This window comes from Mytilus galloprovincialis, chromosome 7, assembly GCF_965363235.1.
Source record: "Mytilus galloprovincialis chromosome 7, xbMytGall1.hap1.1, whole genome shotgun sequence".
Lineage (NCBI taxonomy): Eukaryota > Metazoa > Mollusca > Bivalvia > Mytilida > Mytilidae > Mytilus > Mytilus galloprovincialis.
The window spans coordinates 1,723,204-1,741,014 of NC_134844.1; the positions used below are offsets into that span (position 1 = coordinate 1,723,204).

The 17,811-nt window shown below is 31.3% G+C and overlaps 1 protein-coding gene across 3 annotated transcripts in view; it reads right to left on the bottom strand.

Moving 5' to 3' along the window:
- The window catches only part of LOC143082105 (paired box protein Pax-6-like), a 39,785-nt gene that overhangs the window by 19,510 nt on the left and 2,464 nt on the right, over positions 1–17,811 (bottom strand). Inside the window, exons 1-4 of one of the 3 annotated variants that reach the window (XM_076257662.1) lie at positions 12,697–13,107; positions 12,148–12,235; positions 9,221–9,310; positions 780–1,126 (exon numbers count right to left, since the gene is read on the bottom strand). In XM_076257662.1, the coding sequence (XP_076113777.1) occupies positions 780–1,126; positions 9,221–9,310; positions 12,148–12,199 (489 nt within the window). In that variant the 5' untranslated portion in view covers positions 12,200–12,235; positions 12,697–13,107. Of the gene's footprint in view, positions 1–779; positions 1,127–9,220; positions 9,311–12,147; positions 12,236–12,696; positions 13,108–17,811 lie in introns of those variants that run through there. The other 2 variants (XM_076257663.1, XM_076257661.1) reach the window with 2 other exon arrangements.

Here is a 17,811-nt window from a genome sequence, read left to right on the forward strand (position 1 = left end):
ATAAAAGTCGACCTTGGAAAAAAAGTTGGAAAAAAAGAGATGCATGGAAATTGCGTCGATGACTTTATAATGCATTCACCCTAACACACTTACCTTATCAAATCAACTTGAAGTTTTTCGCGTGAAATATGCATAAATAGCATAAAATTTTCACTTGATTTTTTTTCAATATTTTATTTTAGAATTCAAGCAATATTAACATAAAAGCAACTTGTAGAACCTTAGAGGGATAATCACAATTTCTCAAGGACGCCAACAAGTGAGAAATATGACCTTCACATCACGTTATCATTTCCTTTTGTAAGTAGAATAAAACGCACCATATTATACAAACATCTATCTTTACGTTACAAGTGTTTACTATTTGTATGATTTTCGTTTGCCTTTACACCTGACATATTGCCTAGTATTTATTTGTGTATATAAAAAGGAAGATGTGGTATGATTGCCGATGAGACAACTCTCCACAAGACCAAAATGACACAGAAATAAACAATTATAGGTAACCATACGGTCTTCAACAATGAGCAAAGCCCATACAGCATAGTCAGCTATAAAAGGCATTGGGGTTTCTTTTTATTCTCGTGTTGCTATCTTCCTGTACCTGAACATTGACACAATCAACCATTTTCTTTAAGTTTATTAATACTGTTTTCGTGGAGGATTATAAACTATTATGTATGCAATAAAGTGGACAAAGATATCAATAAGGTCAGCGAATTAATCTTGGTTGCTACTTACTCAATTGAGTTAAATAATAACTAAATAATTGTACTTACACTTGGAATTGTTTCTTGGTTACAACACCCTTCTGATAATAGGCGATCTCTTATTTCCCAGGCGAATATTGATGGACACTCGCGTTTATATTGAGCAATTTTTGTAACTACGTCATTAGTAGCAACCCTTGGTTTACTGCCACCAATGGCTCGAGGTCGTATTGACCCAGTTTCATAATAACGTCCAAGAATTTTGCTTACGCAACCATTCGATACTTGAAGAATTCTAGAAATGTCACATGGTCTAGCGCCACTGTGGGCAAGTTCAACAATTCGTTGCCTTGTTGAATCCGGAAGTGGTCTCCCGTTCACAAATACACCACCTAACTGATTTACTCCACTGTGACCTGAAAAATATAAGATAAACTTTATTAGCTTACTATATACTCTGTGTCTCATGCTACAGCTACCAATGTGCAGGTTTCCTTAAAGAGACAATCAATCAAAGTTAAGATGCTGTAATTAATTATCTCCCCTGTTTCAAGAGTGAAATTGCAAATTCCGATTCTTAAAGAAGGGCTTAGATTTGTATCCTTCATTTGTATATTATTTATTTTCTATAATCTTTTCTTTACTAAATTTTGTTCCTTATTATCTATTTCTGCTTTTTTTACGAACCAATATTCTTTATCCTTATCCTATTGTTAATGTTTTGGTTTTATTTTCTGTACTCTTGACCCATCATACTCAAATCTGCATTCCTCATTCCGAGTCATACATGAGTTTGATTGGTTGAAATACATTTTTGATATAAACAAATATGTTCTGGAGAAATCAGTCACGAATGACAAAAATGGATCATAACAACATAATTAAATTACATTTGCCAAAATTAATTAGATACTCGGCTTTATAACTATTTATCTCATAATCATTGAGACACACAACAAATATTATAAAATATTCAATCTTTCATAAGTTATGCACGGATGACGTGACAGTTTTACATCAATCTTGTTAATTTTGGACATTTAGATATATTCAGTTACTATGACATCTGAACATTTGATAACACACCCGTTGCACAATGCTTTCATTTAAACAATTATAATTTGCACATAAACATCTTGTTCATAGCTCCCTACTATCCAATTTTAACATAAACCGACCTTTTGTGATTTTATATATGTTATAATTACTGTAGATCTAAACCCTTCATTTAGAATATAAGTTATTGTATTTCTAAGTAATACACGTCCACTGTCAAAGGTGGATTTAGCAGAAACATGCAAAGAGTCGCAATTCTTTAAAAAGTCAATTGTAGAGCATTATTGTGTAACGATCAAATCAAAATATTTTACTGGGTTTGAAATACAATATATTTTATCTGATTTCTAAAGAATCGCTTAAGAAAGGAAAGCATTTCTGTAATTGGTTAAATACAATGTAAAATAGCGCACACACAACGGCTTGCAATTTTCTGATGGCAATTTTCATTGTATTTTTTTCATTCATATCCTTGGTCACGTATGAGTGATTTTGTCGGCTGATATCATTACCACCCTATTAAAAATGACTTGGATGTCACATTTTACTCCCACCCACCGTTAAACTGATAAATTACATGTTCTCCTATTTAGTGATTAATATTGAATTAATTTTCTGTGCACATCTTTGTTCATTCTGACATGGATTTTTACAAGCGATCACCTAAAATTACTTTCTTGACAGGTTACCATTGAAGATGTAGATTTCAGTTCTACCATATTGGATAATTCACCTTTGTAATTGTATTCGGTAATAAGATTTGTATCTCGTTCAAGATTCAACAAATGACAGATTTAAATATAAACTTTGAAAATAGCATTCAAGCACATACTTTTTGTTATCTTTTTTTGTATTTCGTCTTTTTTTGTTGGCAACATTTTGACATTCGGACATATTGGTTTAATTTTTCATTTCAAATACATACGTCCTTATATCAAACGAAAGATTAAAATATAATGAAATACAATAGTAAATGGCCTTCGCTTTTTTTTTTCTTTTTTTTTCTTTCTTGTTTTACATTATCTTTTCTGAACATTGCACGATAACTATACACCATGCGTTATAACCAGAACAAGAAAACACGGAAACATTCAAAAAAAGATAAAAACAATATTTTCAAAGTTAGTTTTCAAAGTAAGACATTGAAAAGTTTGTACGCCTACACCTGAACAATTAACTATTGTTTTATATGATAACATTATCTACAAGTGCAATCTGAAATATTAAGTTTTTAATTCCTGTATCGTTTGGGAGAAGTCATGTATGGGTCGCTTCCTTTAAAAACTATGTACTTGTTTGATGTTTTTTAATATCTATAGAAAAAAGGATTTCTTGTCAAGCAAGACTATGATTTTTTGCATATTTTTAATTTGTGTTTTAAAATGTATTGTTTATTATAGGTTTAAGCTTAGAATGGTTAAATTACAGAGTTCAACGTAGGGCTAATTTTATGTATGGTTTTACACAAAGAAAAGTGGGTCATTTACAAAATCGGTCCCATTTTATATATTTTTTTGCACGAGACTCCTTTTATAACAAAGTTCCGCTTTGTTTATCTATAGTACATGCACATGTATTGTAAATTTGTCTTTCAATTTTATATTTTGCTGACTTCGTTTTTACTTATACAGCAAATCTCAAGTCAAGGTCGACGCAAAACCGAAAAAGAGGATAGGTTGAGAACTAAGAAGACTATAGTTTAGCTCCGTCACGTAATGATTTGCAGGTTCCTTGACCGAATATCTATGTTTTAAAGGACGCTTTGACCGATTTTACACAACTCTACGAGTGCAACATTCGCAAGTAGGAGGATCTCTTACGAGGAGGGATTGAATTATTCGGGCAAGACTAATTCCTGTTTGGTTTATTCATAACTGTTGCTGTTGGTTTGCTGTCACCATGTTGCATACTTTACGTTTACTTTTATTCCTGTAATGACATCGTGTGACCACAAAATAGATATAACCCTTGTCTAAATGATGAATGAATCCTGTTTGCAGTATAACTTGTATGAATATTAGTGGCTGTCTTCGAGACTAAATTATTGATATATATTAACATTAATATTTTTGTGCTGAAAAGTTGGTGTCAATGTCAATTCTTAGAGTCTCTGTCGTATTTGTTCCGAACCTTTCTAATCACTTTTCTGTTTTGAAAATTGTATTTCAACCTTTATTTGTCTGTTGGGTTTTCTGTCTGTGCGTTTGCTATCTCTTTAGCGTACGTATTTCCAACAAGTATATAGTCAAATGTGTGGTACATAAATGTTATACAACTTCGCATCTCCTGAATTTGCAGAACGTTCAAAACAGTGATAAGTCGAATGCTGCTTGGGACTAGTTTGATAAGGTTAATGTATTGACCTCACATAAAGATGTGTAGTGTGACAGGTTTTGTGTAATTAACGTAATGTCTTGAGTAAGGGCTATTCAATGACAACTCCTGAACATATGTCGTCTATTAAGAACCAGTACTATGTATATTCTGTATATTAATAAGATATTTATAAATAGATTATAAACAGATTAAGCTGGGGTGTTTTGTTGTGTGTGGCCAAACTTCTGATCCGTAAATCAATCCGCATCGTGTAACATGTGGTAGTCAGCTTTATGTGAAAGGACTATTTCGGCAAATTATACCAATTAATGGTAATACCGTTATGTAATGTAAATCAAAACCATTCTTTGACTTTGGATAAATAAAGTATATAAGGAAGACATTTTCTGTAAAAAAAAGCCTTTTTTAAACATGATTAATGTAAATGCATTTTATTCAGTTCTCAAGGACTTGAAAAATGTCACATCTAAGGATTTACTGCTTTGTTTTTTTAGTATAGTGCACAAAGTGTGCAGTAAACAATGTCTTTCATATACTTGGATAATAAAGCCGCTATAGTTTTATGTCTTCCGTTATTACAAATTATGCGTTATGTCTAAGGGCTGCAAAAAGGGAGTGACTGTGAATTACACCCCTCTTTAACAGTAACAAAATTTAATTTCCATATCCACATTTCGCCATACTTGGAAGGGAGCTGTGTTTAACGTACTTGCATTTTATTAAACAGCATTACTTTTTTTTCAAAAGTGAATAAATACTATGTTATTTTTTTCTTTATTTTCTCCTACAAGAACATGACATGATATATATGATGTTAACCACTACAGCGACATTCTCCGACAGATGTGGTTATCTGGTGACGAGATTAGTATCAATCGTGACCTCTGAGAGGGATCAAAGGTCATTAGAAGTAGCTGACATTAAGGGATGGAAAGATTAGTTAACTTCTCAGATGACACTCAGCTGATAGGCATTGTGGAATTGATACCACAATAACACAGTATACACATGTATATAAAGGACAATGGATAGAAGTACACGCGACAATAATCCAACAAGAAGTCAGAAAAAATATTTATCTTGGAACACCACAACTGCAGTAAACTCATACGCGAACAACAGTTTACAAAACACAACATTGAAAACTTAAGACTGAGCAACACCAAAATCTAGTGGTGATCTAGGGCTGACCAACCACGCAATCCAAACTTAAATCTGAGCAACAAAAACCCCACCAAAAACTAGTGGTGATCTAGGGCTGACCAACCACGCAATCCAAACTTAAATCTGAGCAACAGAAACCCCACCAAAAACTAGTGGTGATCTAGGGCTGACCAACCACGCAATCCAAACTTAAATCTGAGCAACAGAAACCCCACCAAAAACTAGTGGTGATCTAGGGCTGACCAACCACGCAATCCAAACTTAAATCTGAGCAACAGAAACCCCACCAAAATCTAGTGGTGATCTAGGGCTGACCAACCACGCAATCCAAACTTAAATCAAAATCACGAGGACCTCAAGCATCGATATAAGTTCTGTATGTATGTATTATTATTATTAACGTATTGTATATAAAATCCTCATTCCAATCCTGTTATCGGGCAATACAATATAATATACTCGTAACAATGGTTAATCATAGGACATCATCAATATACCTTTCTATGAAAACTTTACAAAGGACTATATAAGGTTAAAAGGACACCAGTGCAAACTAGCAGATTGACTGATAGAACAATTAAATTGTACATTAAAACTTCGCTATAACAGGGTTATGATGGAGATGAAAACGGGTATTATGGGAAATGTAGCATAATAATTGTGCACGTCTTAACCGTGCTATTATGCGGAATGTTTCGTGGTTTGTCTTTTCGTGCCTTAAATGGGTACAATTGTAAGAAATTTTCAGAGTGCTATATAAAATCAATATTTCTTACAAATAAAAGTAAATCAAGAGAATATTGAATTAATTTCAATGTTGCTTCATAGTACAGTCTTCAAAGATTTCAAAAGTTTACCATTTACTAATACTTATAAAATGTTAACCATTCGTTTTGTATGTCAATACGACATTAGTTAAGACAATTATAATGAAAGAGTATAGTGCCATTTACACGTCTTTGGTTAACTTTAATGGATGTTTGCTGATAAAATCATGTCATTGTTGTCAACCCTACATCGCAAACACCATCTTATTACGGGGATCTCGATTCCACTGTAGACATTACGACATCTCAAATAAAAAGGCTGGTAAAGTGTGTTTATCTGTCTTAAACGTCAGACCACCGTGGATATTAAATGGGCCAAAATTGATAACCTAATACAACCTCCGAACTCAACTGTCAGCCATTCATTAAATGTGATGTCCGTCGCTACAAGGGATGCTGCGACCCGTCATCCGACTTCGTCAGTTATTTAATATAAATTGCTTCCGGTCTCAGTTATCGGAAAAAGACATTGTTGTGGAGGTGATGTGTCCTCTGGCGCATGCATTACAACTCACAAGAAATTTTACATTTTCCCACCTTCCTGGATGAATATTGATTGCAATATTTCAAGAACAGATTTACTATTATTAAGAAATACTTTTGAATTTGTTTTCCTATGTTATTATTGAATCAATATTCATAACAAGATTTGAAATGAGAGTATTTCTTTTCACTTTTATTCCGGAAAGATCTATTAAAAAGAAAATTTCTTTTTACCTACGATTTACATTTACATTACAATAAGTGTAATTTTCAATTACAACGTGAAAATATGTATCGTATGAAGATAAATTTGACCATCTATTGTTCACGGTTTCTTTGATGGGTATTCTCAATGTTATAACTTTATGTAGTCGTAGAACTACATACAATTGTGTATTCACTTCACTACAAAAAAATCTAAATTAGATTGAACCATCGTAACCCTCTTAATATTAGTTACGAGTTAAGCTTAAAGTACAATTGGTCGACCCAAATTTGTAAAAAGGATACATAGACAAGCATGTTTACAAAGAGTTGAGAAGAAATCCTTATCCTAATAATGTTTAAAGTCAATCTGATTTATCACCCTCCCCCTTTTCCAAAAGTGACTGGAACCTTTACTTTTTCCCTTTTTTTGGGCAACATACTAGTAACATTGAATATATTACTGCATAATTCTTTAAACAAGGTTTCTTTAGTAAATTTTGATTTGTTGATTCTTTACTAGCATAAAGAGAAATTGCAATAAGAATTGATCGCCTCAAGCCTACCACACTTGTGGAAGTTTTAGCCTCATTCAACCTAGCTTGTTTGTATGCTCATTTTTAAACCTACTTTTTACTATTTCATTTGATTTATAAATGTTGAAGACTTCGAATTACCTCGTCGAACAGGTATGCGGTAGCAATAGAATTTATACATGTTTTAAGACCAACATGTTAAAATAAGGATTGTAAATAAATTATACAAACTGCTACTAAATGAACAAATCAAATTTAAAAAAAAAATCATATACAATACAATTGCATGTGCAAAAGAGAACAGAAATTTGCCCTTTCTGCATAAAAAAATATTTCACAAATATGTCCATGGCCACCCGTGCAGTCTCTACCGAATTATTAGACTTTAAATAGAAAGGTTAATCTAAAGTATTTTATTTCCTCTTTCGATTCTGTGATCTTCTGTAATCATGTGGTTATAATTTAACTTACATCTTAAAACAGCTACATTGTTTATTATCAATTTTTATAAATAATATATCTAATTACTTCCTCCTATTTCTCTCCTTAGTGTTCACACATTGTACATTTCTAGAAGGATTATAGAACAAGAAGTTTTGACATTTGCATTGATGTTAGGATTTATACAAACAGTAAACAAATGTTTGCTTAGTATACAGAACCAAAATAAAGATATTGACTTTCAAAAAACATTTTCGAATGTGAGGAAGTCTTTATATAATGGTTGAAATATGTATATTTATAATTCTTTGTGTTATTGTATGAATACACACATTGGGGTCTGTACTTTACTTAAAATTTATGTAGTCAACCCCCCTCCCCCTTTTTTCCTTTCCACATTTACCAGAAACAGTTATGCAAACATACTTTCTCAATGCTGTCCAAAATAATGTTTCATTCGAGCGTTGAACTTTTCATGTTATATTTATAAACGACAAATAGTAACATTTGCCTATAGCACATCAACAGAAACCTACAATAAAATATTCAAAGACGTTGACACAATACAAATTAACGGAATCAAATCGTTGTCATTCCGTCGCGAAACAAGCAATTACACATCATCGTTTGATATCCCAGAATTGTTCTATACATAAAGCAAAGAATTTGCAACTTAAAATTGGAGCTGAGTCCTGATGAAGAGATACTGAACGAAATGATTATCAAGTAATGAAACGTAGGATCAATGGAAAAGATAGGATGTCGTACAGATTTATTTATTGTTGAAACACAACTTATCGACAGGAGCGATACTTAATACAAATTGACCGAACATTCAAGTCTATTGATTTATCTTACTTTTAGAGGCTGTTCAACAATTGTTTTAATTGCGTTAAGCCTTCGAGTGCAAATCTATTATCCGAAATAAATTCATCTCAATTGGCTTTTTAAAGCTTAAGCTTTTGTCATAAATGAGCAATTTTTCTCTGTGTTTACCTAGTAAATAGGTGATTTATATTGACTTCTTGTTTACAATTTAAATTCAAGTTGCAGAGGTTTCTTCAATAAATACCCATAATATTAAACGTCATAGAAACCGGAAGTGAGAGGAATCTATATAAAGATCATGAACAGGTGAAGGAACCACCAAATATTTGCATCAGATATATGTAATTCAAATTTTAGAAAAATTGATTTTAATTCAATGATACCAAGAAGCGATCAAAAATAAAAAGGAACAAAAAGACAAAGAGACAAAATTCCTAACGGCAAGATAAACAAGTCAACAAACACTGAACAGAAAACTGAAGATAATGCTACATTTACAGGCTTTTTACTCTGTTCATTCCATATTTTTAAAGAAATATAAGATAGTATACCTAAGCAACGGAACAAATAAAACCTATTTTTATAATTTTGATAGAAAAATGAAAACCTGTTAAAGTATTCGAACGAAACTCACCTCTTTTGGTGCGTGGTTTCTTTGTTCCGTTATTTAGGCTGTTGTTACCTGTGTCAGGGCTTCCTACAGAGTTCCCACTTGAATCTTCGTCTAAAAGTACAATATAACATTAACATTTCTATACAGTAACATTATATCAACAACATTTGAGGATATAGGTTTTAAATAGTTACAAGACAGCACTTGAAAGTAGTCGATATTACCTTAGTGCCAAACCATCAAAAAGGGAGAAAACATGCGAAACAAAAAAAAACAACAAAAAAGCATTTTATAAAAAAGTAAAACTTCATATTCAACATCACAAAGTCCAAGCTAAACAACTATGTGCAAGACAACTTACTTGTATATCTTGTAAGATTTGCAGTCTTATAGAACTGTTGTGACTTTACACAGTTATATAAATTGCTCCTTACATTCGTAAAGTAATGATTTGGTGCAAAGTTGCATTTTACTATACATCGTAGTAACGTAATGATTCAGCAGAAAACTATTTTACTATAAAAGCTATAAAAAGGAAATAGTATGAGTTATAAACCTATCACCTTCCATGTTTTATTACAGAAATAATTTGATGGTTAGGTATTGTTTTAGATGCATTCATCTGAACACAAATACTTAAATGTTCACAGGGCTTTGGAACCTGAATCGATAATTAAAGTGATTTTTCTACCTGAACAGTTTACACCTGTACCGAATGACAAGGTGGCCAGAGTTATCGACCGTTTCTTAAGTCTTACGCACAGGTGGCTAAATTGATATCTTTTTCTGCTGTTTTTGTGTTTTTTAGAAGATGTTCCAAGTATTACTCATACTTTTATTTATGAATCAGTCTTTAACATTTCACGCGATAATTTATATCTAAAGTGGTTTTCACTCTTTCCAAATTAATCTTATTAGAATAGAAACGAGTTACACCTAGAGGGAACAGTAACCCAACAAAAAACAGACCTTCAAAATGAAACTCAGTTTTCTCGAGAATATATCCACAAACATACCTTTTGAGTGAAAGTTTATATCTTAAGTACAATGAGACCTTTGTATGATCCAACACAATATATTAGATATCTGCAAGGAATGTGCATTTTCCTTAATGGGAATTTGTTGTGTCTGCCAATGTAATGTGTAACAAACAGAAATAAAACAGGATGAAAAATTGACGGAAGCTCGTACAAGGCATCCATGCCATGTAAATGAAATAAAACATTTTGATGACAAAGATGAAGGTTACAATTAAGAATCATGTAAAACGGATAATTAAAGAAAATTTATATTTTCTTTTGACACTAAATAAGAGAAATTAATTTATATTCTCACGACCATAATAGTTAACACATTAATTACTCGTCCGTTGACAATAATACTTAGTGTAATAGCTTTGTTCCGAACGGAAAAGCTTCACAACGAATGACCCTGGGTCACTAAAACGTTTTCATTTGTCATATAGCAATAGGTATACATCATCTTTTTAGACTTCTTTACAAAAGATCTTGTTTGGATATTGCTTTGTAGTAAAAACATTTGGTTCAAAGTAGCTGTCAAAATGTCATGTTGGAAATGTATTTTCCATTTACCACTGACGTAAAATTATTTTCATGAAAAATTATGTTTCAAATGAAATATTTAAGTACACATCCTTATCTTGTAGTTTTTTACTGATCAGCTTCAAGTTTTCGTCGACCTTTAACACAAATCATAATATCTTACTTTACATGCAAATAAAGTTTTAACGAAAAACTAGAAATAATGTTGCAAATTATATACATGCAAAAACAACAAAAAAACATCATATAAAATTGCAGAACACATAAATTCGCAGATAAAACTGCATTAAGCGAAGATCTTAATAATTTCTTCCTTTTAAACTTCATTTTTATTCTTCTTCACACAAATCTTATATAGTTTTGTTTTGTTTTGGAATAAAAACATTTAGTTTCTTACAGACCCAATGTGACAAGGCAATTAAATGATGAAGTGGTCGATTTTTAAAGTTGCAAGAGAATATTTTTGTTTATGTATGGTTGAGAACAATGATAAAGTTTGTATTTTGACTTGGTACAGATCAATGTGATAAACATGAAGAAGTTTGAGATCAGGGAATAATTACCAGGCTTTAGCAACATCCACAACTCGATGCGTCCCAAATCCTAGTAAATCCTTCCCGTCAGAAGGCAATGAATTGACCTTATCTAATGTCAGTTAGTGTCTAAATGCTAAATTGTCGACAATATTTCCAGAATATTAGCCGACATTCACATTAATGGCTGATGTTCTTATATGTGATTTATAATCCGAACGACTCATAACAAGGGAGACTTCTCCAAAATAAAACCAGAATTAGTCCGCATTATAGATTCATTACAATTCGGAACCACTGAAATGTCCTCCATTTATTGCGATTGTTGGGATTTTATTTAGTTTTATGGACGAATGTTTTCAAAAGAAGAATAGAATTATCTTATTTATGAAGCTCGCTCTACAAATACGAATTTTAGGTGAACAGGAAAGTAAATGGATTTCGTGTTAAATTTATAAATATTGTCAACAGTTGACGTCGTATTTGTTAAAGAAGTTAATAAACATCAAAATATTTTATGCTTTTAGGGGGATTGCTTTGTTTATTGGGTCCTAATAAAGAAGAAGTTTGTTCCTAATAAATTTAGAAATATTTGAAACATAAATGACAGAATTTGGTGACGATTACACGTTGAAGCACATATATAAAATTATTGAATAACTACACATATTTAAAACAAAAATAAATAAAAATTCGAACGAAAGAGAACCCCCTCTATCCTCAGAAGTGAAAAGGGAGGAAAAACACAAAAAAACATTCAAACCAGTGACAATGGGTAAATAATTTGAAACAATAAAATTAGAAAAAAAGTTTATAAAATGTTACCTTAGATACAAATATGAGACCAACTTACCTTTTGAAGGCATGACGTTAGGGTTAGTATTATCTTCAATCGCTGTTGTCATAGAAATTGATTAACAAATTAAAATTGTCTAAAAGTCCTGAAAAATAAAAAAATAAAAATATGTATTAAAAATATTATATGATTAAGTTTATTTAAAAAATTCAAAGAGGATATGCCATAATTTATAACTTTTATTATAAAAGGGAAGTCAAATATGGAAATTTGAATTAGTAAATAAAAAAGACACAAAAATAATTAAAAACTAGAGCATCTACAAAAAGTAAGTGACAGTTTCAAAGTCTATATTTATGACTTTAAATGAAAATAAAGTAAAAATAATTACACTGAAAAATGAGTGCAAATAAACATGAGATGAAATGAAAAAAAAATAAGAAAAAAATCAACAGCAGTAACCGATCCGGTAGATGGCATGGCACCCTGTTATTATGTTGTTTATGTTAGATATATAAATCAAAAACATATAAAAGTCTCCAATTTACTGTAAAGCCGTTATGTTATAGAAAAGTTGACAAATTGATGTCATATAAATTATCTCACCTAGAACGAGTTTATAAAGTGTAAAATGAAGTATTCCAATTGTTTTACGCTAGATCATACATAGCCACACGCGATTCTAAGTGTAGTACATAATTTAGTTACAGTCAAGCGTTAAATATTTAAACTGCACCATATCTTTGGCATGTTTTATATGGTTTATTTATGTACAGTAGAGATGTTGTAATAATAAATCACTCCGAAACATTCATCTCTCAGAAAGTCTTCGTAGATTTAAGCAATGTCCGAAAACAAAACACGGACACTGTCCATTATCATGCTCTGTCCTGTATTTGAGTGACCCACAAAAACAAAAGCTTGTAGATTATCCTTATGGTACAATGAATCCAATTAACGTTATAACTTTGTTGAACACCTAACCGAGCAGAAAACATAGGCAGCGCGACTTTGAACACAATAAAACTCCAAGTTAAAACTACTGTTAGGTGTAAAGTGACTTGAATCCTATTGGCTTAGAGAAGACAAGCCAACCGAATCCATCAATCACAGCCTTGATCCGTCAAAGACCAACCCTATTTTTCCAATGAATCAACTCAATTCTATATTTTCCCGCTGAATGAGTGTATTATTTTAATAGGGAATAAATAAATCAATTTATAAATCATGCAATTGTGAAACGCAATACACATTCAGTTAAATGTAGTTCATTTTTACCACGCTACGTAAGGTTACAATACAAACTTTAAGAATTACGCCAATGTACACTGAAGTTCTGAAACTGACACTTACGATTTGTATTTCCGTGATATTTGAGATAAAGTTTATTTCTTCAAGCATAAATTAAGATATTGTAGTTAACAATAAAGGTTGTCATATGATTTAATATTAGAGAAAGCTTCAGGTTTAGAAGTATAAATCGACAATTTGGCTTCAAAATAACACAACCTCACTTTTATGACATTTCTTACAGATGATTACTCTCTAGGAGTTTTATAAATATAATTGGGATACCGCCATTATAGCGGAAGGTCCCCGTATGTCCTTGACGTTAAATATCAGATTGTAAATAACTATGTACAAACTAAAGGTTAAAACCTTCACATTCTTTATCAAGCTTTAAGTTACGTGTAGTAAGAAGCTTCAAATAAGAGTTAAAAAGATAGAATAAGATAGTCGGGTGTATCTGTGTCACCTTGTTTAATATTGTTGGAGTTTTCTATCTTCAGATGTTGGTTTCATGTTATCATTTCATTGCACAAAATTTTATTTTTTTATTTCTAGGAAAGTGTGAAACAATGCCTTGACTTTGCGGGTGGCCATTTTTGTGACTCTTATCTTTAAATAAAAGATTTATGAAATAATATGAAGTTTCAAATATTCATTATTGAGATATAGTTTTGGATTATTTATTCGTGTTTTACATAATAAGAACAAAAATTCCATCAATAACCTCATGTCTTTTTGCAAGCTAAAAATGCATGAAATATTTGCCACTGTCGTTTAGCAATCAGCAACCAGATTGGTTATAACTTTGAAAATCTAATTAAAGAATCTTTATAAATGGTCACTGAAAATAAAAGTAAAAATATTCTTTTTTAAAGCGAAAAGGATAAAGAGGTTTGGTAAACCGCGGGAAGATTTTCTTTCTTATTAGCAAAACCTAGCTAAAATGAATATTTCTCAAAGCGAAAAGAATAAACTGAGTTGGTTAACCGCGGGAATTTATTCTTTCTAATTAGCAAAACGTAGCTGTCTGACATGATGGTTTTGTGTAACATGACAGAATATTTTGGTACATAGTCGGACCAGTAGATGAATCCTATAACCATTGAAAAGACAAACATCCCGAAGGTACATTTATGACATATCTCAATTCATCTTGTATCAAGATGGCTTTGGTGGGTTAATTATACAGGTATAGGCAACAACAACACGGTGTGGACAAAAACCAACAAAACTGTGGTCAACGCTAATCACCCAGAAGTACCTATTATAATGTAATGTTATCATAGATGGACAGATAGGCGTTAAAGTAATAGATTCACAAATAAAGTAAGCGTGTGGAGGAAAAAGAAATGTTTCATGAATCGTTTTATCGGTTGCCATAGCAGACCGTTTGATTTTTTGTTATTTTTTGTTATTTTTTTATGGACTCCCCCTTTCTGAATTTACCTTGTGGTTCTGTATTTTTATTAAAATTTGATTTTATACATATATAATGATGTTGTCATATTGGCATACATCTCACGTCTTCTGTTGTTTATATAATTTTGTGAGATTAAAAGAAAATCAAGAAGATTTATATTCTTTCCTGTATTATATGTTGGTTGAATTGTTCTATCTTTGCACCTTAGAAAGTTGCATAGCATGAGAGTTTTGTTTTCTACAATAAACAGACAATTTTTGAATAGAATAAATTGTTCATACTGTTAGAAAAAATCTCCAATTTGAAAATACACAAAAAATGGTGTTTCCTTGGTAAAAGACAATTTTTATGTATATTTCAAATATCACCTTCTCTTACTTTCTAATCAGATTTTAAACAAATTTAATAAAGTTAAATGTCGAGGTGCAGAACTATTATTATAAAATGTCACAGGAAAATGATGCTGAGATGAGAATTTTTGCAATGTGCTATAGTTGGTCATTTTGCGACAAATAAAACAGACATCATGCGAATTTTGCTTTGAATGCGGCAACTTTGAAAAATGTAAAATGCAGTGTTGAAAGTTTGAAGGCATTTTAATTGGTAGGACAAGCTGTTTTTTCTAAAACTGATGTTACTCTTGTAAAAAGACTCTTATGAACATGTAATTATATGGCAAGGATCATCACCCTTTAATATTCATATTTACACCAAAATATCTTAACCATTGACCAACAAAACAACTCAGCAGGTCTGACTTCAATTAAGGGAAAGTCAGCTTTAGAGAAATAGTTCGGCGTGTTTATAACCAGTAGGAGATTTATAAGAGTACGGATTGAAAGTCATTGATTCTATTAGGGGTGTTTTCTATTCAAGTTAACTTTCAATATCCCTTTGAACATTATAACTGATGATCTTAGCGAGGGTTCCCCCATCGTACATCGTAAAGAAATTATAAATGATGACTTTTTCTAAATCTTAAAATATGATTTTGAATAAATGAAAACTATACGTTTGTTTGATAAGAAGCACTTCTTGTTGACGACTTTGATTAATTAAGTCAAATGCATTAGTTCGAATGAGAGTTTAATTTTACAAGATGAATAATTTAAACCACAAAAAAATTCTTTCAACAACCGGATGTTTTCTAAATCAAAAGGGTAGCAACTGGTTTATTTATTATTATAATAAGGTGCAGACATACCCCTCCATTGTGGTGCTATCTTCTTGAACATTTATTTTTTCCGTAATTGTTTTGTTAATTATGTTTCTGATTGACTTTCGAGAATGTCATCCGAAGACATTGGTGACGAAGTTAGAAATAGTTTGACAGACAGATATCTGCTCTTTGGTGGGATTGTTGTTTCTTTGACATTTTCCCATTTCCATTCTAAATTTTAGTGCTAAATTCATGCTATAATTTAATTCAAACCAATCCCTATGGTTTACTTATTCCAAACTTATTTATTTATTTCTTTATTCCAAAGATCTGCAAAATGTTTACTCATTCCAAACTTATTCTTATTAATTTGTTTGATTGTTTAATATTCAAAATATTCTTAAAGTAATTTTTTACCCATTTCACATTAGTGTTTTCTTTATTGAAAGCAGTTAAAAATAATGAGATGTGGTATGATTGCCAATAACACAGCTAACCACCAAAGCTACACTTGGCATCGCATGTTTTTTGTCAGAGGCGTCTTCAACAAAACCCAAATTAACACAAATAAATCCTGTAATTAGAACCAGATAAAAATAAGACAATCTACAAACAACACAACTGATGTCGATTGCTTGACATCTGAAATCTACAACGTGATCATGTAATTTTGGGATACAACTAATAACCCGAAGGTCGAAATGATCACCATGACGTAACATGTACGGGATATCTGTCCGAAATCTGTATGTCTATTAGGAGGACAAATGAGTGTGGTTTTGTGATATTAATTAAATACGGCGATCTGGACACTGTCCGTGTCCCGCTGACAGGTACGGGGTGTCAGGTCACAGGTCTTAGATACACAGCCAAAAGCTATGAATACTTGAAATTCATGTGACAACTTGATTTTTATGGAGGAATAATTATTTTTTCTCTGGATAGGGAGGATTTATACATTTTATTTTACACGTGTGGTTAATTAGACATTATTTCACTTGACATACTTGTAAACATAGGTTTTAATTGTTTATAATAATCTGTACAGAATTTTGCTAGATTTTAGGATAACATAACAAGTTTTTTTAATAAACAAAATATAAAAATCTAACATATTTATTCAGTTGTTCATACTTCGAAATTAGTAGTGAGATTTTAATTCAAAATAACTAGTCTTGTTGATAAAAAAAAAATGCACATCCAGTGTTCTCTGTATTCATTACTGTTTAACCTTTATTTTTGCTTCGCACTTCATCTAATGGGACAAATAGTTTTAACACATGTATCTTTTTCTCTCTGTGTTATTGAGAAAGAGAGAGAGAGAGAAAAATCTGATCTAATTTAGGAAGTTTTAGATTAGAAACTTTTCCATTATTTTGTGTCTTTCTAAAAATGGACATCTTGTAAAACAGCAGATGGCCTTTGTGACTCAGATAAAAAAATATTTTCTGAGATGATGGAAAAATATAGCACTGATGTTATATATGTACAAATGTTAAAAAATAAATTATATACATATATTTATTCTGTACAAAAAAGTAATAATTGTATACAAAAACTGAAATATGTCGAAAGCTTTCTACTTAAACCTTAATTATAACTAGTTCTACGCTAGCACTTAAAATGAATTATTCCTTAAATAAATGTTTTCATCTTCAAGATATAGCTTTACATTTTAAAATGTAAGTCAATCAATACAGAGTTAAATATTACTTAAGAAAAGTAGACAGATCTTAAAGAAAATATTCATTAATTCTTGTATTCCACGGAGAAGGCGGTTATGGTGTTTTCTAAGACTAAAGGATTACTAACTCTAAAATCAATGCAGAGAATCTAAGGCGATATTACCTGG